This window comes from Peromyscus maniculatus, chromosome 8, assembly GCF_049852395.1.
Source record: "Peromyscus maniculatus bairdii isolate BWxNUB_F1_BW_parent chromosome 8, HU_Pman_BW_mat_3.1, whole genome shotgun sequence".
Classification (NCBI taxonomy): domain Eukaryota; kingdom Metazoa; phylum Chordata; class Mammalia; order Rodentia; family Cricetidae; genus Peromyscus; species Peromyscus maniculatus.
The window spans coordinates 1,523,066-1,543,777 of record NC_134859.1 but is presented as its reverse complement, the minus strand read 5'-3'; the positions used below and the strand labels follow the sequence as shown (position 1 = coordinate 1,543,777).

The window sequence follows — 20,712 nt, the reverse complement described above, 5'->3', positions numbered from 1 at the left end:
GCACTGCTCTCCTCCTCGTTGCCTCTGATGGGGCAACGAGACGTAGGAAACATAGAGAGAGGTTGCTGATGTGTAAAAGAGGCCAAATTCTTATCCAAGAGCCAAAACTTTCAAGAAGCAATAAAAACAGGAGTCCAACCTCCAGCAGTTTAAAGCAGGGGCTGGCCAGAAGACAAGGGGCAGGGAGCAGATTGTAATCCTAGCACTTGGGTCTAAGAGTTCACAACCAATCTGGGCTACGTAAGTAGGGGCTGGGGAGATGGCTCCTGTTTAAGAATACTTGCTGCTTTTCCAGAGGACAGGGTCAACTCTCAGCACCCACATGGTGGCTCACAAGTATCTGTAACTCCAGTTTCAGGGGATCTGACAAACTTCTCTGGCCTCTGTGACATCAGGCAAGCAAATTGTGTACATACACACATGCAGGGAAAACGCTCACACATTTTAAAAATTATTTATGTTTAATTATGTGTATGTGGGTGAGTTTTGGGGCACTACATTTTTGCAGGTGTCCTTGGAGGTCAGAAGGCATCAGATCCCCTGGAACTAGAGTTATAAGCAGCTGTGGGCCACCCAGTGTGGGTACTAGGAACCAAACCCAGGTCCGCTAAAAAGCAAGGGCACTTAACCACTGGGACACCTTGACAGTCCTAAAATAAAGTTTTTTAAGTAAATAAAAATAAAGCATGGTGTGATGGCTATTCTTGGTTGTCAACTTGACTACATCTGGAATTAACTAAAACCCAAATAGCTAGGCACACCTGTGAGGGATTTTTTTTTCCTTAAGTAAGTCATTGGAAGTGGAGAGACCCACTTCTAATCTGGATTGTTTGTTTGTTTTGTTTTGTTTTGAGACAGGGTTTCTCTGTGTAACAGCCCTGGCTGTCCTGGAACTCACAGAGGTCTGCCTGCCTCTGCCTCCTAAGTGCTGGGGCTAAAGGCATGTGCCACCACGCCCAGCAAATATGGATTTTTGAGGTGAGAAGATATACCTTTAATCCAGATTTTCTGAGGTGAAAGATCCACCTTTGATCTGAGCCATACTTTCTGGGGCAACCTACATAAAGAACATGGAAGAAGGGAACTTTGCTCTCTCTGCCTGTTACTCTCAATCTCATAGGCATGAGAACTGACTTCTTCAGGACTCCAGTATCCACTGATGACCAGCTGAGACATCTAGCCTTGTGGGTTCTGGGGCTTTCCATTGGTAGACAGACATCGAACTAGCTGGACCACAGGCTGTAAGCCATTCTAATAAAGTCCCTTTATATATATAAATTTATCCCATCAGTTTTGCTTCTCTAGAGAACCCTGACTAATATACATGGATTGGCAAACTATGGCCATACAACCCAAATTTGGGCCATCACCTAATTCTTTTCATAGATCAGGGATTACCCGGCATAGCTGTCTCAGGGTATAAAGGCAGACTGGAGGTGTGATAATGGCTCGAATGACCTGATTCCAAGTACGGAAATGCCATCCAAGTCCACAGGGAGACTCAGGGTGCTCAGCAGGTGTAATCATGTGGCACCCATTTCCTTCCAGCTCTCCTAAATTTAATTTCAGAGGTGCCTACGGCCTATCCTCTGCGCAGTAGTAAATGAGCAAACCCATCAGTATCAATCAAGGAAATAAATATTTAGCTTTGCTCTGGCAATAGCTGACAGCAATCAAACCGCTAAAACAGCTCATATACACATCCTATCAAAACAGCACAGGCAAGGCTAGAAACTTGCATCCACAACTTACTTTTGAACTATCTTCCCAGGTCCCTAGAAAATGTTTTTAAGATGATATCTGAGAGGCTAGAGAGATGGTTCAACAATTAACAGCATGTGCTGCTCTTTCAGAAGACCCAGGATACCTCACAGCTCAGAATCTTCTCTCACTCCAGTCCAAAAGTGCCCTCTTCTGGGCCTCCTTGCGCACCAGGCATGCATGCACATGACACACATACATGAGGGCAAAACACTTATACTCATAAAATAATAAAATAAATCTTTAAAAAAAAGAAGAGTAAGGTAGTTCCTGGGGACATGCCACATATGAGGAACTGAGGAACTGCAACCCAGGCAGAGAGCGCAGTCATAGTTGAAAGGCAGGGGTGTCACACCGGAGCCACTTACTGCAGGCAGAGGGCAGTAGAACTGGTGAATTGTATGCATGACATCCAAGAGCATATTGTGTCCAACGACCAGCTTCCCCTGGGAAAAGACAAGGTTAGGAAAAGCATGTCAAAATTGCATCGGGGCTTAAGAGTAAGATTCATATAAGACAAGAGTCTCACAACAAAGACAGACAAGCCCACTGCTCACTAGGTAACCTGCATGAGCCTCAAACTCATGCCCCTCCTGCCTCAGCATCTCAAGTGCTGAGATTACAGGCATACACCCACCGTGTCCATTCTTAGTGACTTTTCTGTTTTTCTTATTAGGAATTTGATGTAGTTCTTTGTTGTTGGTTTTGGTTTTTGTTGTTGTTGTTTTTTGTTTGTTTGTTTTGTTGGGTTTTTGTTTTGTTTTGTTTTGTTTTTCGAGACAGGGTTTCTCTGTATAGCTTTGGAGCCTACCCTGGATCTCACTCTGTAGACCAGGCTGGCCTCGAACTCACAGAGACCTGCCTGCCTCTGCCTCCTGAGTGCTGCTGGGATTACAGGCATGTGCCACCACCGCACGGTGGTTTTGTTTTTTAAGATAAGTTTTACTGTACTGCCCAGGCTGCTCCTCACCTTCTGAGCTATAGCAATCCTCCTGCCTCAGACTCCCTGAGCGGGTGGGGGGAAATAGCACACACGGTACTTGGCTGGGAGTAGAAAGTTTGACTGAATCACTTTTAAACAATGAAATCTGAAATCCTGAGAACTAGACTTTTCAAAAGCTGTGAACAAAACTTCAAGTATATATCTTTAAGACGTTTAAAACACCTTTAAAACAGCCTAACTATTTTTAAAGATATATTTATAACAATGCTATAAAATAAAAAAATAACTAATTCCTAATTTATTAAACTCAACAACCTTTCATTTCCTACATTATCTATGTCACAGTTCAAAGGGTCATGGCATGTCACTGCTCTTCTTTTTTAAAGTTTATTATTTTTAGCCTGTGTGTGTACACATACAGGGGGGTGGGGGGGAGAGTACACATGCCACAACATGCCTGTGGAGAAGGTCGGGATACAAATGTGTGGGGTAGGTTTGCTCTTTCCACCTTTCCATGGATTTGAGAAGTCAGACTCAGTTCAGCAGGCTTGCATGGCAAGTGCTTTATCCACTGAGCCATCCTGGTGACGTTCATTGCTTCTCAATTAACTGAATACAATACATGTACAATAAATTGCTGCATTTTCATAAAAATTTAACTACTAAAATAGAATGTCCCAGCCTTGTGACTCTTCAGGGGATGGGGAGAAGATGTTGATGCTGGTTTAGTTTTGGGGATTAGAGCAGTAGGAGTTGAGAAAGGTCCTCATGTAGCTAGGCTAGCTCTGGCTGCCTATGTAGCTGAGGATAACCTTGAACACCTAATCCTTGTGCCTCTGTTCCCCAAGTGCTGGAATTAGGCATGCACCACCATATTCGGCTTTGTTTTCAGATTTTGTTTCTTTGTTTTCGTCACTTGTTTGTGGGTTAAGAAGGGTGTTTTGTTTTGATTGACACAGGGTCTCCTCTGTAGGTTGTGTGAAACTCACTGTGTGGTCCTGGCTAGATGACTCCATTTTGAACATAAAGCATGAAGCACTACAGTGAAGCTTTTTACGAAGTTCCAATGGTTCTCCATGTAACACGTCAAACTCAGAGCTCAACTTAATTCTTTGACATAATTAATCTTATATAAAATATCCTAAACCAAACAATCTGTACTGGTTTTGAATCAGGATCTGTATGCGTCTTGAGTCCCTATGCAATGTTAAAATGTGTGGCAGTCATGCTAATGAATAAACCTAACTGAATCCAGGTGAGAAGCTGGGAAGACAAGACTTGGAGGAAAGCATCGTGACTAGACACTATGAAGTCAAAGAGCTGCATAAAAGGCAGGTCTGATCAGTATCACACTTCTCACAGGCCTGGAACCAGGGCTCGGGAGACGGCTCAGCTAGTAAGTAGTCAGCCTCACAGGCATGAGGGTCTGAGCTTGGATTCCCAGCAGTGGCACACATTTCTATAATCCAAACACCGGGGAGGGATCACTGGTCAGCCAGACTAGCTGACTGAATGAAGATCAAGACAAGTGAAGGAATTGGGGGGCTGGGAAAACAAATGAAGAAGGAAGATGCCAGATGTCAACAGCTGTCTTAGTCAGTGTTCTATTGCTGTGAGAAACACCATGGCCAAGACAACTCTTCTCATAAAGGAAAGCATTTAACTGGGGCTTTCTTCCAGTTTCATAGGCTTAGTCAATTATCATCATGGCAGGAAGCAGGGCAGTGTGCACAGCGCTGGAGCAGTAACTGAGAGCTACATCCTGATCTGCAAAGAAAGACTCTGGGCCTGGCATGGGCTTCTGAAACCTCAAAGCCGACCCTCAGTGACTCACTTCTCTAACTAGGCCACACCTCCTGATCCTGTGAAATAGTGTCACTCCCTCCTGACCAAGCACTCAGACCTGTGAGCCTAGGGTGGCCATTCTCATTTAACCCCACAGCAGCCATACTCGCACTTCTTGCTGTATGTACACACACTGTCCAGGTGTGTCTAGAGCCAGGACAGCAACCACATGGTGGCTCATAACCATCTAGAATGAGATCTGGTGCCCTCTTCTGGTGTGCAGGAATACATGCAGGCAGAACACTGTATACATAATAAATAAATAAATCTTAAAAACAAAGGTTCGATCTTTCTTTGACCTCTATGGGTACCCACACTCATGTAGTACACACAGATACACACATCTACACATAAATAAAAATAAATTTAAAAAAAAAGAAAAAAAAAACAAAACAACAAAGGTTCAGTTCCCAGTATCCACACTGGGCACTTACAACCACCTGTAAATCCAGCTCCAGGGGACCTGACACACTTCTGGATTCTGTAGGCAGCTGCACTCACAAGTCCACACATACACATTCGGGCAAAACATCCATACACATAAATAAATTTTTAATTAAAAATAAATAAATAGATAGATAGATAGATAAGATAGATACATGTGTTTACTATCTGCTGGCTTCATAGACCTCATTAATATTAATAAAAAATTAAGCCAGGCTGTGGTGGCACAGTCCTTTAATCCCAGCACTCAGGAGGCAGAGGCAAAGAGATCTCTGTGAGTTCCAGGCCAGCCTGGTCTACAGAGCGAGTTCCAGGACTGACAGAGCTACATAGAGAAACCCTGTCTCAGGAAAAAAAAAAAAAGAATATAATAAATATTTTAATTTCTAAGATATGTAACAACTTTTTTTTCTACTTTGCTTCCTCTAGAGCCTAGGAAACATAGTTTTATTTAGATCCTTCTATTTAAACTGAGTGTTTTGAAGAGATCTCTATCATTTTCCAGTTCTCAGATCTGCCTAGGCAACATAGATATTCAAAGGTACTATTAATGTCTTTGTATTTTTTGGAGTACATATAGTTTAGCAAATAGACATGTACATCTATCCATGTACCAGGAAAACAAATGCCTCAACTTTGAAAAGTCAGCTGAATCATTGTGCTAGTTAATGAGCTCCCTTGCTTCTCAAGCATCCAGTACCAAGTGCAACCAGAACCTGCTTTTCTGGGGACCTGTGATCTTAGCAGCTGCTGAAGAGACTCACCCCTTTCTCTTCCCAGGATCACACAATTCTGTGTTCAGAACAGTTTATCTGTCTATTTCAGTAACAAGTTCCTTGTGCTAATGATCTTTTAGAAGGCTCTAATCATTTGTGTTATCCTCAAATGAGGACATGGTGTGCCTCCTCTCCACTGCCCATGTTGACAGACCTGCATGGAACTCTGAGAGGGTCTCAATGGCCAAGCATCTAAGGAACAAGACAACTCCGTTTCCCAGATCCAACTGCCCAAAAAGGAAGTCTTAGACCTAGGTGATCTACTATCCAAGCAAGAGCACTACCTCGCTTACCCATGCAAAAGGTGGATGCCTTTCGGAAAGGGCCAAGGAAAGATGTCTACCATAGAATTCTCTAGCACATTTACACAAACAGCCAGTACATTTTTAAAGCTTTAATATTACTAAGATTGTGGATGTATTTCAGAATTGAACTAGAGTTCTGTGGAGGAAGTCAACTTGTAATTATTTATCCTGTGGATTCCTCGAATTGCTCCTTGACTTCTGAGTCTCAATTTTATACTAACGATGTCAGTTTCACACATGGACATCTATACATGGACATCTTAGGGTGGAACTCCACTGTACTTGTGCAGCAAAGGCTTTCTGAAAACTGGTTTGGATACAATTCAGCAATGATGACCTCTGACCTGGTGCACTGCACAGCAGGAGCCCACCCTATGTCGGTAACTTCTTCCTTAGGACTAGGTAAACATTCCAAGGTAACTGTGGTAGTCTGAATGTAATTGGCCCCGTTAAGCTTATAAGGAGCGGCACTATTAGGAGGTGTGGCTTTGTTGGAGGAAGTGTGTCACTGTGGGGGCGGGCTTTGAGGTCTCCTCTGATCAGGATATGCCCAGTTGTCTCAGGTGACTTCCTATCAAAATGTAGCTTCTCTTACATTCTCAGCTCCTTCTCCAGCATAATCTCTGCCTGCACGCTGCCATGTCCACCAAAAAGATAATGGACTGAACCTCTAAACTACAAGCCAGCCCCAAATAAATGTTCCCCTTTATAAGAGCTGCCATGATCATGGTGTCTGTTCACAGCAATAGAAACCCTAACTAATGCCGGGTGGTGGCGGCGGCGGCGGCGGCGGCGGCGGCAGCACACGCCTTTAATCCCAGCACTCGGGAGGCAGAGCCAGGCGGATCTCTGTGAGTTCGAGGCCAGCCTGGGCTACCAAGTGAGTTCCAGGAAAGGCGCAAAGCTACACAGAGAAACCCTGTCTCGAAAAACCAAAAAAAAAAAAAAAAAAAAAAGCCCTAACTAAGACAGCAACCAAGTGAGCAATTTCCAAAAGCAGTTAGACACATCATTTTAAATATTGTGCTTAGCCATTCAACTAGAAACAAAACCAAAATGTGGATGACTTACCGAATTAGCAATGGCATGGATGACTCTTGAAAATCCCACAGCATCATTCAGTTCCTCCTAAGTAAAAGAATCTAAATTAAAAACAAATAGAGCCAGCAAGAGGGCTCAGTGGGTAAAGGCACTTGCCACACAGGCCTCAAAACCTGAGTGTGCCCCTCAGAACTCTGTAAAGGCTGAGGAAAAGAACCATCTCCTCAAAGCTTTCTATTGACTTTCACATGCATGTCCTTCGACATGAGCCCCTCTCCCTCTCTGTCTCTCTCCCCCTCCCTCCCTCTCTCTACCTCCCTCCCTCCCTCTGTCTCTGTCTCTCTCTGTCTCTCTCTGTCTCTCTCTCTCTCTCTCTCTCACACACACACACACACACACACACACACACACACACACACACACAGAGTAACAAATGAGAAATAAAGTTTTTAAAAGGCACATTGCATTCCTTACTTGAATGAACTAAAGCCTGAAGCTCCAACAAAATGTAATTTTACATCAAGTGAGACAGCTTTAGTGTCACAGGATTTGTAACAATAATCCCTAATAGCATGTAAAAATGAGGAACCTAGAGAGATACCACCACAGTTAGGAGTGCCACTCCTCTTTCTGGGGACCCAGGTTCCTTTCTTGCACCCACAACCACCTATAACTCCTGTTCTAGGGGATATCACAGGCTCTTCTAATTTTCTGGGGGGGGGGGGGGGCATTTGCACACACATACACACAATTTAAAAAATAAATTTTTTGATCTGAAAATGGCTCAGATGTTTGTGGTGGTATTGTGTTCCCCAAAATATTGTGCACCCTAATAAACTTATCTGGAGTCAGAGGACAGAACAGCCACCAGATACAGAGGAAAGAAAATGGTGGCACTCACACCTTTAATCCTAGCCTTCTGGAGGCATGGATCTCTGTGAGTTCAAGGCCACATTGGAAATAGCCAGGCATGGTGATTCATGCCTTTAATCCCAAGAAGTGAACCTTTAATCCCAGGAAGTGGGGGCAGAAAGCAGAAAGGTATTTAAGGCATGAAGACCAGAAACTAGAAACTTTTAGCTGGTTAAGCTTTTAGGCTTTCGAGAAGCAGTTCAGCTGAGATCCATTTGGATAAGGACACAGAGGCTTCCAGTCTGAGGAAACAGGATCAGCTAAGGAATTGGCAAGGTGAGGTGGCTGTGGCCTGTTCTTCTTCTCTGATCTTCCAGCGTTCACCCCAATACCTGGCTCTGGGTTTGTTTTTATTAATAAGAACTTTTAAGATTCCTGCTACAGATATTAAGAGCACTATTTACTTTTCCAGAGGACCCAAGTTCAGTTCCCAGCAATCACATTAGGTAGCTCACAAATGCATTTAACTCCAGCTTCAGGGACTCCCATGCCCTCATCTGGCCTCTGCACACTTGTGTAGATGTGGCATTCACTTTCAAAGACACACACAAAACACACACATCCACATAGATACAAATAATAAAAGTAACTCTTCACTGGGTGGTGGTGGCAAACATCTTTAATCCCAGCACTCAGGAGGCAGAGGCAGGAGGATCTCTAAGTTTGAGGCCAGCCTGATCTACAGAACAAGTTCCAGGACAGCCAGGGCTACACAGAGAAAGCCTGTCTCAAAAGAAAAAACAAGTACATCTTTTAAAATAATAAAATTAATTTAAGAAAATATAGATAAATATGATAATCTACACACTTTTCTGTTTTAGAGAAAAATAAGCTATGTTAAATTACTCATTAATTACTTAATTAATAGCACTCAGAGTTAACATCACTTCAAATATTTGGGGAGGGAGTTATTCATTTCTTTTCTGAATCAGGATCTCATGTAATTTATGCTGGCCTTGAACTCCTGACCTTCCACCCTCCTCCTTCCAAGGGCTGGGATTGGAGGCATGCACCACCATACCTAGCTATAGGGCGGGTTAGAATTTCCGAGTCAATCAAGGTGACTTGGGAAAAAATAACAACTTAAGGCAGACAAGGCAGTGCATAGCTGTAATCCCAGCAATTGGAAGACTGAGACAAGAGAATCAGGAACTGCAGGCTAAGACCCTACTGGACTTCAAAAGCAAACCAAAATTACCTTTAACAAGCGGTCATCTGCTGGCCAAACTGATCCAGCAACTGTGATCCACAAATACACAGAAAGAAGTCAATCCTATCTGTATTTTCATTTCTTACTCAAAAGGAATAGAAAGTGCACTTACCTGCTCCTTTGCATACTTCTCCTGCTCCCTTCTCTTGCGTTCTTCCTCATCCACTTTGCTGATAACTATGTGTCTCTCCTTCTAAAAGACAAAGCAAATGTGCAGTAGTAGTCTGGAAACATCTTGACCTCTCCTTAGCCTCCAAAGGGCTGTGATTATAACTCTGAATGACAACTTTGATGTATTGGTCTACGGCCAGTCTCAGCTCAGCTATATAAGACCATCTCAATAAGCCAAAAAGAAAACAACCAAAAAGTTGTAAGCCAAAGCATAAGCAGGCACAACAGAAACTATTCTGGGATGATGCCAAAGCTGAGCGGGTACACAGATGCCCTCTACATCTGCATGTCCATGATACATCCAGTGTTTTAAGAATTCAAACTAACAAACATCAGTTGAAATCAGTCACAGAATGTGCAAATAAGACTTTGTATAGGAACCATAGAGGTTATGTAACTTTTGACATAAGAGGCAGGAGTGTAGATGTAACTAACCGTCTTATTAAATAAGAAACACAGAAACAATGTAAAAGAGAAAGCCGAGAGGTCAGAGCTCAGAGCTAAAATCTCACCCTTCCGCCTGCGGTGTCCCAGCTTCCTGAAAGAGACTATATCCTGTCTGTTCATTTCTTTTATAGTATGTTGTTCTGCCTTCTCATTGGTTGTAAACCCAAACACGTGACTGCCTCGTCACTGTCTGAATGTACAGCCCCCTAGGTCTTAAAGGCATATGTCTCCAATGCTGGCTGTATCCCTGAACACACAGAGATCTATGGGATTAAAGGTGTGTGCCACCACCGCCACACTCTTGCTATGGCTCTAATAGCTCTGACCCCCGGGCAACTTTATTTATTAACATACAATCAAAATCACATTTCAGTACAATTAGAATACCACCACACAGGAGGAGTTTTAAATTAGTTTTAAATAAAGCATCCACATATTTTATGAACATGAGAAAAAAACCTTGCATAAGTATAGTCTTATTTCTCATAAATCATATTTTATATTCATTAAGCACACACACTCCAAGGGCCAGAGACTCGGTTCATTAGGGAAAGGCACCTAATGACAACTCTGACAACCTGAGTTCTATCCCTGGGAAGAGAGAACTGACTCACAAGTTGTCTTCTGACCTCCACACACCTCAACTCCCAACACACAGCCACAGACAAGCAAGTGCATGTGTGCATGTGCGCGCGCGCGTGTGTGTGTGTGTATGTGTGTGTGTGTGTGTGTGTGTGTGTAAATTTTAAGAGAAAAAGAGGGCTGGAGAAATGGCTCCACAGTTAAGGACACTGACTGCTCTTCTAGAGGACCCAAGTTTGATTATCAGAACCACATGGCAGCTAACAACTGTCTATAACTCCAGTCCCGTGAGATCCAATTCCCTTTTCCGCACTGTAAATACATGGAACACAGACATACATGCAGACAGAACACCCATGCACATAAAATAAAAATCTCCAGGTAGCTGTGGTGCACACCGTTAATCCCAGCACTCGGATGGCAGAGCCAGGCGGATCTCTATGAGTTCGAGGCCAGCCTGGTCTACAGAGCAAGCTCCAGGACAGGCACCAAAACTACACAGAGAAACCCTGTCCCAGAAATAAATAAATAAATCTTTAATTTAAAAAAGAAAAAAATTTTTTTTTATAACAGGTGGAAAAAAGTTCACTTCCACTTATCCACTGAATCATTTGGTTGGTTTTGTTGGTTTTTTGCTTGTTTTGTTTTGTTTGAAACAGGATCTCTCTACATAGTCCTGGCTGTCCCAGAAATCACTATGTAGACCAGGCTGGCCTGGAACTTACAGAATGCTATCTGCCTCTAAGTGCTGGAATTAAAGGATTGCACAACCAATCCTGACCTGAATCAACAATTAAAAGAAGAAAAAAAAAAAAGCACTAAATGGCGTTGGGGAGATGGTTCAGTAGTTAAGATCAGGGTTGGGGTTTTAAGCTCAGTGGTGGAATGCTTGCCTAGCAAGTAGTTAAGATCACTGACTGCTCTTGCAGAGGACCTGAGTTCAATTCCCTGCACCTACAGGTGGCTCACAAACACCTGTAACTCCAATTCTTCTTCTAGCTTCCATGGGCACATGGTACACATCCCACATGCAGGCAAAACACTTATACACATAAAATAAATCTTCCAAATTTTAATTTTTTTTATCTTAACAGTGTAAGCTACATTAGCTTAAGATCATCATGCTTAGTCCCAAAATACAAACGAGGAAGAGCAGGTTCAGAGAGGACAGTCACAGGTCATGGGAGCCAGCCTATAAACACCGCAGTGCGCCACTGTTAGCAAACTGCCAGCACTAAATAACTTTGGTTACCTTTTCAGTCTCTAGTGTCTCAACATGAATGCCTTTGGGATACCTAAACAAACAAACAAACAAACCATCAGTGCAGACTCAAAAAGAAACGACAGTTTTACTGAAATGGGCAATCATCACTGCACTTCACAGGAAGACTTTACAATGAGCCTACTTACAATATTTCAGCCGCTGTTCTCTGCCTCTTCCCTTAAATGCACTGGAATGTTATCCATTTCATGTGAACTCTTTAGGATTTTTAGCACTTTCTAAAATGCTTGGTATTTCATAATATAGTGAACTAATTGCCACAGAGGACACTTGCTTCCTAATGCCTACTCTGTAACTGAATGGTGACGGTGTCTGTAGACATCATGGGGTACACAAAGGGAAGGGGGCTGCTGGACTGCAGTTTGCCTTGGTGTTTGCAGCAGCCAAAGAGGACAGGGATGTGGAAAGCACAGAGAGTTAGATGTATGGAAAGGACAAGAAAGGAGGTTAGACAAGCCAGCCAACAGCTCTCCTGTCCTGCTTCAAGATTATTCCCATGTACACAACACTGTAGATTATTTTTTAGTTTGGAGGGGCAAAGACACATAGAATAGAGGGAGTTATATGTGCCTTAAGATAGATACAAAGTGGTAACAGAAAAAGGGCAATCAATTTAAGAACTGACTAGGGACATTATTGGGTCAAATCACCCATAACTGAAAATTTCAAGAACAATGGGACCAAAGATTATACTTTATTAAATCCCTGTCCTTGAGAGCTCCCTCACATCTAATTTAAATACTTACTTCCAACTCAAAGTCTGATAAATAAGTTTTCTTTGGAACCTATAAAACAAAAAAAAGGAATTAACTTGGGCTATTAAGAGTGAACCCTAACTGATCAGTTGATGCATGAGAAAGATTGAATTTAGTGTCCTCATTAGAAAATGGTATGGACAACATATATAGGCACATTTCTGAGATGGAAAGACTCATCCTTTGCCTTTTTCAAATTTTTAAAGTTACTATATTGCTTTTAGAGACTAGGTAGAAATTATGGTCAAATATATTGCTTCCTACAACTGCATTCCAACACCTTTGTGAAGTGTGTCATAAAGTAAAAGGGGGAAAGATGCTGAGATACTCTCACATGCTGATTTGGTTTTTCTCTGTAGAGAGAAATTAAAAGAACAGGAGTGGCCTGACAGTGAATCCTTCTCTTCTGAGGTCCTCCTCATGAGTTTAGCATTCCTCCAGGCCAATGATGCTGCTCCTGGGCACAACCTAAAGGCTAAGTGCTGTCCAGGGATGGGACAAAGTATTCATTCTGAGTCTCAGCAGACAAACACTCCCACTGTGTTAGCGCTACAAATCTGAGGAGCACACCTATGACAGAAAGACTATTGATAAGGATGTTGTAAAAAGACCACACATGCTGGGCATGGTGGCGCACGCCTTTAATCCCAGCACTCAGGAGGCAGAGGCAGGGGATCTCTGAGTTCCAGGCCAGCCTGGTCTACAGAGTAAGTTCCAGGACAGCCAGGGCTGTTATACAGAGAAAGCCTGTCCCAAAAAAACAAAAAGAAAAAGAATTTAAAGAAAGGAAGGAAGGGAGGGAGGGAGGAAGGGAGGGAGGGAAGAAGGGAGAGAGGGAGGGAGGAAGGGAGAGAGGGAGGGAGGAAGGGAGAGAGGGAGGGAGGGAGAGAACACACATCAAAAAGCAGAACTCCTCTCCTAAAAAAGAATGCATGCAACAAACAGCAACTGACCCAGTACATGGTTCTAGATCCAAGCTCTTCTCTTCATTTTGTAGGAAGTCCTCTATCTTCTCTCTGATGAGGAAGAATCAGACAATGACCATCAGTACCTTGAAGGAATGAAGTGATCAGAACAGTCATTGTACTCAAAACCCATACTCAAAGTCACCAGCAATAGTTACACTCAAAAGCAATGTAAATAGTGGGCTGGGGAGACGCCAGGGGCACAGCACTTGTCTACGTGAACAAAGCCTGAATTCTATCTCTGGAACATGCCCCCCCGCCCCACAAAAGCAGTCTAGTTTTTCCCCTTTTTTCTTGTTTGAGATAGTCTCATGTATCCCAAGCTGACCTCAAACTTGCTATGTACTGAAGACAGCTTGACCTTCTGCTTTTCCTGGTCCTCCCTCCCAGGATTACAGATGTGCACCACTACACTCAATTCACGCAGTGCTGGAAACCAAACCCTAGGCTCTGTGCATTACAGACAAGCATTCTACTAACTAAATTATATTCCCAATCCCAAGAACATATTTCTTTTTTTTTTTTTTTTTTTTTTTTTTTTTTTTGGTTTTTCGAGACAGGGTTTCTCTGTGTAGCTTTGCGCCTTTCCTGGAGCTCACTTGGTAGCCCAGGCTGGCCTTGAACTCACAGAGATCCGCCTGGCTCTGCCTCCCGAGTGCTGGGATTAAAGGCGTGTGCCACCAACGCCCGGAACATATTTCTTATGCTTATAGGTCTTCTTTCCATACATTCTGAGCAAATCAAAAAGGTAATCAAAACCAAAGAAAATAGGTGTGTTTTTACATATGCTTTCGATGAAATTCTTAAAATTATAACAATTTCTCAAACAATTAATCAATGTTAAAGCTACAGAAACAAGTTAAGAATGCTAGCTATAAACCATGAGGGCAAGTAAGATCCTAACACCAACAAGTCAGGCAGGGCTTAACATATAGCCATGACCGCAGTGGTGAGGAGGAGCATTGCAGAGACAGGAGGATCACTGGACCATGCTGATGGCCAGCCTAGCTCCAGGTTCAGGAAGAAACTCACCTCAAAGTAATAAAGCAAAGAGTGATGCAGGATACCCAACCCCCTTTTCTGACCTTCTCATGCAGACACTCACACATATGTGTATATATACCACTTACACATGCACAAAACTTCTATTTTAAGAAAGAATTCATCAATACTAGTAATATATTTTTGACTTTTCTAATAAAGCTATTACATTGGTAACTAACCTATACAAGACTAGATACTCCTCCCAGGGCATATCTGTCTGTCAAAAACTTCACTGTAAGAAACAAAAAGTGTATACGGGACAATGTTCTGAGAAAGCTTGGTCCAGACATCTGCACACTTACTGAGGCCCCACAGTAGCATGGAACAGGTCCAAACATGATGCAACTTGCTGTTATTGCCCATATTTAGATATGCCACAATTAAAGCCTGCAACTCACATTTATACTTGTGTGAACAGCTGTGCATTTGAAGCACAGTTGGTGTAGAAGACAGAAGTCCTGCCACAATCAAGAGATGGCCTCTCATATCAACTTGTGCACACCTGTGCATGTGAAACACAAGTAGGTGTGAGAGACAGACATCCTCCAATAAGACACAACTAAAGCCTGCCTCTCACATCACACCTACATAGGTACCCTGCAGGTGCTGCCCAGTGTGAGACAGCCTGAAGCCCGTGCCGTACAATGTCTGTTTAGGAACTTACATTACTTGGTCAATAAATTTCCTCTGATCCTCAGGAATTGTCACAGGACATTTTGTCGGAGCTCCTGCCCCATTGGCCTGAGCACGTTTTTCATCCAATTGCTCTCTCAGCTGTCTTTCTTCTTCTTGATTCAGATATGGAATTCCTACACATATTGTTTAAAGAATAAATTAGAAGAAATCATAATTTCAAACAGAAAACTCTTCTTCTTTCTTTTGATTTTTTTTTTTTTTTTTTCCTTATTTTCGGTTTTTCGAAACAGGGTTTCTCTGTGTAGCTTTGCGCCTCTCCTGGATCTCGCTCTGTAGACCAGGCTGGTCTCGAACTCACAAAGATCCGCCTGCCTCTGCCTCCCGAGTGCTGGGATTAACGGTGTGCACCACCACCACCCCAGAAAACTCTTCTTATAAATTTATTTTTATTTATATGTATGTGTATGTATCTTGTGCAGGTGCCTGCAGAGATCAGAAAAGGACCTTGGATCCCCTAGAACTGAAGTTACAGGCAACTGTGAGGTGCCAGATGTGGGTGGTAGGAACCGAACTCCAGCCCTCTAAAAGAAAAGCAACCACTCTTAACTTCCGAGCCATGTGTCCAGCCCTCACACAAACTATTTTTAATTGTTTGTTTTTGTTTTTTGAGTCAAGGTCCCACCATGTAGCCCTGGCTCTCCTGGAACTCACTATGTTAACTGACAACAAAATCAATCCAAGTTAGCATTTCCTCAAGAAATACACAAAACTGGGCATTTCTGATCATCCTGTTGGATGCTGAAGTCACCCTGGGCAAGAGAAGGGGTAGGCATACAACAATGCCAAGCCAGAGCTCATGCTCCTGGAGAATGCCTGCAAGTCACAGAGCAGAAGAGTTATTCCGGGCCTTCTGTTTTGGAGACCAGGTCTCTTGCTATGTAGCAAGGCTGGCACTGAACTTGCAATACTCCTGCCTCGGCTTCCAACTACTGGGATTGCAGGCAGCCACCCCACATCTGACTCCCAAGTATTACTTTTCCTTTTCCTTTTGCAGTACTAAGGACGAGACGGGGTCTCACCTATGCTAGCGAGTGCTCTTCCACGGACTTAACCTCCTGACCTGCCACCTTTACTCTCAAACATTTAAGGGAGGCCATTCTACCATGTGCTACTATCCAATATTCCAGCACTACTGTTCTGTAAATAGTTAATAGTCACCTCCCTGATAAAGAGGCCTCATGTTCTTCACTGAGGATGGGACATGAGGAAACCACTGTCCCTTCTCAGCATGCTGTCCAGTCCCACATCCTTACAGGTAAGCCCTTAGAATCGTGCCAACTATATAGACCACACCTCTCCTCATGAGTTATCTCCAATTATAAGATATACGGTAATGAATAAGGGAATATTGTGACCGAAAGACTAGAATACGGTGCTAAGTATTATATGCACCTGTCACACTGGCAGAAACTAGAACTGTTCCTACATTTGGACATAGACGTAACTAAATCCTAAAGGGGTATGATGAACTCTTCTCTATTAAGTCAGAGTTTAAGAGGCCTCATTATAATTTAAGGAAATACTACTCTCCTGCTCACCTCAAAATTAACCAGGTTTACAAAAAGAGCATGGAGCTGAAGCAGTTAAAAGCATTTGCTGCTCTTCCAGAGGACCTGAGTTCAGATCCCAGCACCCACTCAAACAGCTCACAAACACCTTTACCTCTAGCCGCAGAGTATACAAAATCCTCTTCTGAGCTCTGCGGTACAGGCATAATACATAAATGTAAATTTTTCTTTAATAAAAAATTAAATAAAGAGGTGCAGGATATAGCTCAGTCAGTTAAACACCTGCTATGAAGCCATGAGGAGCAGAGTCTGGAGCCCCAGCACCCACGGACAAGCTAGATAAGGCAGCACACATCTGTAACCCCAGTGCTGCACATGAAACCTAGCACTGTCTACATGATGGACTCTAAATTGATAAAATAAAAAGGCTTTTAAGGCCGGGCGGTGGTGGCACACGCCTTTAATCCCAGCACTCGGGAGGCAGAGGCAGGCGGATCTCTGTGAGTTCGAGGCCAGCCTGGGCTACCAAATGAGTTCAGGAAAGGCGCAAAGCTACACAGAGAAACCCTGTCTCGAAAAACCAAAAAAAAAAAAAAAAAAAAGGCTTTTAAAACATGATGATTCTTAAGCAAAATGAGATATGAGATTTACTTCTGAAGGATTTCAAAGGTTTATCAACTACAAAGCCAGTCTTACCACTGCAAAACACTTTATTAAAGTCAAATCCTTGGCTCGCTAGGAAGTCAATGCTGGAACTCTGAAACAAACAACACAATGTCAGTGACATTCAAGGCCAGTGTCAAAACAGCAGAGGGGTGATGCAGACAAGTAACCATGACAACCCAACAAGAAAGAAGCAGGCCAAAGGTCAAAAGTCTTTAGCCATAGCTGCCATGACTATTCATTCACTTAAAACACCATGGCTCTTCCCCTTAGTAGCTTTATAAAACATTCTCTGTTTTATAATATTAAAATCCACTGAGTGGACAGATAACTCCACATTGAAGAAGGATCCTGCCCTCTGCTACGATACTGACTGTGAGGCTGTAAACAGAAATAAAGTACATTCACACAACCTCGAGTATAAACTGAAGGAATGTAAGGCATTATCTACACTGAGTCGGATACAGAAGGCCCACATCTTATCATTAGTAGTATAGTGTGTGTGTGTGTGTGTGTAAGAGGGGTGGTGGTGGAATGGCAGGCACATGTGGAAGTCAGAGGACAACCTGTAGAATTCAAAGCAAGCACTTTTACCCCCTTGGCCATCTTACCAGTCTTGAAGGCTCAAAATCTTAATTGGGTGTTTTCTTTTGTCTCCTATTGGTGTGTGTTGTTTTTCTGAGGCACAGGCTAGCTAGAACTCACCATGTGGCTGAAAATGATGGCCCTGGACTTCCTAATCCTGAAGCTTCCGGAGAGCTGAGGCTGCAGCTATGCACGGCCACTCCCAGTCTACGGGTCTTGGGATGGGCTCCAAAGCTTCATTCCTGCTGGGCCAGCACTCCACCAAATGAGCTAGCTGCACTCACAGCCCTAAATATTCTTTCCTTGTGGGCTCTTGTTTTTGTTTCTAAGTGGGGATTGAACCTACAGCTTCATACATGCTCTGCAAGTGCTCTACCATGGAGCTGTATCCTCAGCACTCTGCTTTTTGTTTTTTCAGACAGGGTCTCACTGAGTTGTCAAAGACAGCTTTGTCCTCACTGTGTAGCCCACTGATAGTTGGAGCTCTCTTGCTCCCTGCCTCAGTCTCCTAAGTAGCTGGGATTACAGGCCTGTGCCTCCAGACCTGGCGAGTTGGATGGTTTTTTCTTTCTTTTTTTTCCTTTTTTTTTTTTTTTTTTCTTTTGGTTTTTCAAGACAGAGTTTCTCTATATAACTGCTCTGGCTGTCCTGGAATTCACTTTATAGACCAGGCTGGCCTCAAACTCACAGAAATCCACCTGACTCTGCCTCCTGAGTTCTGGGATTAAATGCAGGTGCCACCACCACCTAGTCAATTGTTTGATTTTAATGTTCAAGATCCAGAGAGCATAATCCCTGAGAAAACCTAACTAAACAAATATATCCTGTACCTAGAAGATGAAAGATGTGAATAGATTCATTAAAGCTGAGTAAATAATTTTAGAGATTTTATATGAATTTGGCCAAATCATGAAGCCCTTCCTCAAAGTACCTAAAGAGGAGAATAATACTGTAGCTACTGCAGTTTCCCAGTTCTCCTAAAGTCTCACATAGCCATGCCAACACTCCTCTCTCACAGACACACTAAAAAGGGCCTGGAGAGGCGTTCTGTCTACTAAGTGCCAAACCAGGGCTGCTTGAACTTTTTCCACTAGAAACCCCTTTTCACCCAAGAAATTTCACACAACCCCAGACACAGACGTATAAAATAGGTAGACAAATCAACCATTTGCTGATAAATTAATCACAGTGACATTTATTCTAGGAAAATTCTTGGGTATACATACAATTATTTTACCATTTATTAAAGACAAAGGCAGATCTGTGACACACATCGAGCAGGAGAAACAGAAGTTCAAGGTAATCCTTGGCTACTTAGTAAGTTTGAAACCAGCCTGACCCTCATGGGACCAAGTCTCAGACAACAAAGAGAAGGTGCGGAAACAGGAAAAGAAGACAAAAGCATATAAATGCCATTTTGCAAGCCCATTTGCTGCACTCCACCTCGAGCCCCGGGTTAGGCAGACTCCCCAGCCCATCCCTCCACCTTACCTAGCAGCTCAGTGCTAAACACATTTAATGTTCAAGGACACGGTAAGCTACTCTGCCTGTAGGTCCCAGATGACTTAAGGATAAGAATTCTCTGAGAACTATGACATAATTTTAATCTGTTCAGACTCTAACATCTAACTCCTTTGTAAAATGTAGCTCTGCAGATGTGGGCGTGTGTCTATGTGGATGTATGTGTGTGTATATGTGTATGTAGTATGGGGGCGGTGGTACATGTGCTTATGCGTACCTGTATCTTCACATCACTCTCTACTTTGCTGTGTGTATATATGCACTTGACTGTATGTGATATATACACATCTATATATACATGTGTGCAAAGGTGCACTCAACTCACCCATACTCAGCCATATGTGGAGGCCTGAGGTCAACACTGAGTATTTTCCTCAATCAGTCTCCACCTTAATTTTTGAGACATAGTCTCTCATTGAACCTGGTGCTTGCCTTTACAGCCAGACTAGCCAGCCAGCAGGCACCTCCCCTCAGAATCCACCTGTCTCAACATAGAGCCTGGGACTACAGATTCTGGCTGGTATACCCTGATTTTCTACGGCTGTAGGAGAGCTCCTGCAGTTGTACTTTTAAATAAAACAAGCAAACAACAACAGCAAAACAACTTTAGGGCCAGGGAGGTAGCTCGGTTTATAAAATGTTTACCTATCATACATGAGACCCTAGAATTACAGGTATGTGCCACTTGCCCAGTTTATGCAAGTGCTGGGAATCAAATTCAAAGACCTGTGCATAGCAGGCAAGCACTCTACCTACTAAGCTACACTGCCAGCCCTTATCTTGCTACTTAGAAAGGAAGTACCCAGTAGTCATCCTCTGGATGTCCACAGCTGCATTACTACTTTTATGGTAAAAAAGGAAAAGACAAAGATGAACTCATGTTACTAAGGAGAGAGACCCTAAGCTGCAGGATTACAGGGAAGAGAGGCAGGCCCACGTTTACTCTCCTTATCCGTGATGACAAATAACAAGCAGGCAGAAGGAAACTTTACTTATCTAGTGTCTGCCAAGCCAGCTACCAAAAGTCTCAAGTCTCCTTGCATCTCTACTTGGTGCCCTTCTCAAAAAGAAAACGGAGTCTCTTCCACCTTCTGTTTCCAAATTGGAGAGTTAAGATAAAGGACCCAGGTTTAAGAAGTTTGACTCTTTCAGAAAATAAAGCTCCACCCTTGAGAAAGGAACAAAGACAACGAGGTGAGGAGAAGTCTGTGGGTCCTGCTATAGGATAAATGCAGAGGAAGACCGCAGAAGTCCCA

At 43.0% G+C, this 20,712-nt stretch overlaps 1 protein-coding gene across 3 annotated transcripts in view; it reads right to left on the bottom strand.

Moving 5' to 3' along the window:
• Positions 1-20,712, bottom strand: part of Parn (poly(A)-specific ribonuclease) — a 167,485-nt gene that overhangs the window by 143,322 nt on the left and 3,451 nt on the right. For 2 of the 3 annotated variants that reach the window (XM_042283507.2, XM_042283509.2), the window contains exons 6-13: positions 17,384-17,444; positions 15,148-15,292; positions 13,428-13,490; positions 12,466-12,504; positions 11,690-11,732; positions 9,350-9,430; positions 7,146-7,202; positions 2,130-2,207 (exon numbers count right to left, since the gene is read on the bottom strand). In XM_042283507.2, coding sequence (XP_042139441.1) covers positions 2,130-2,207; positions 7,146-7,202; positions 9,350-9,430; positions 11,690-11,732; positions 12,466-12,504; positions 13,428-13,490; positions 15,148-15,292; positions 17,384-17,444 — 567 coding nt within the window. The remainder of the gene's footprint in view (positions 1-2,129; positions 2,208-7,145; positions 7,203-9,349; positions 9,431-11,689; positions 11,733-12,465; positions 12,505-13,427; positions 13,491-15,147; positions 15,293-17,383; positions 17,445-20,712) is intronic. The other variant, XM_042283508.2, reaches the window with a different exon arrangement.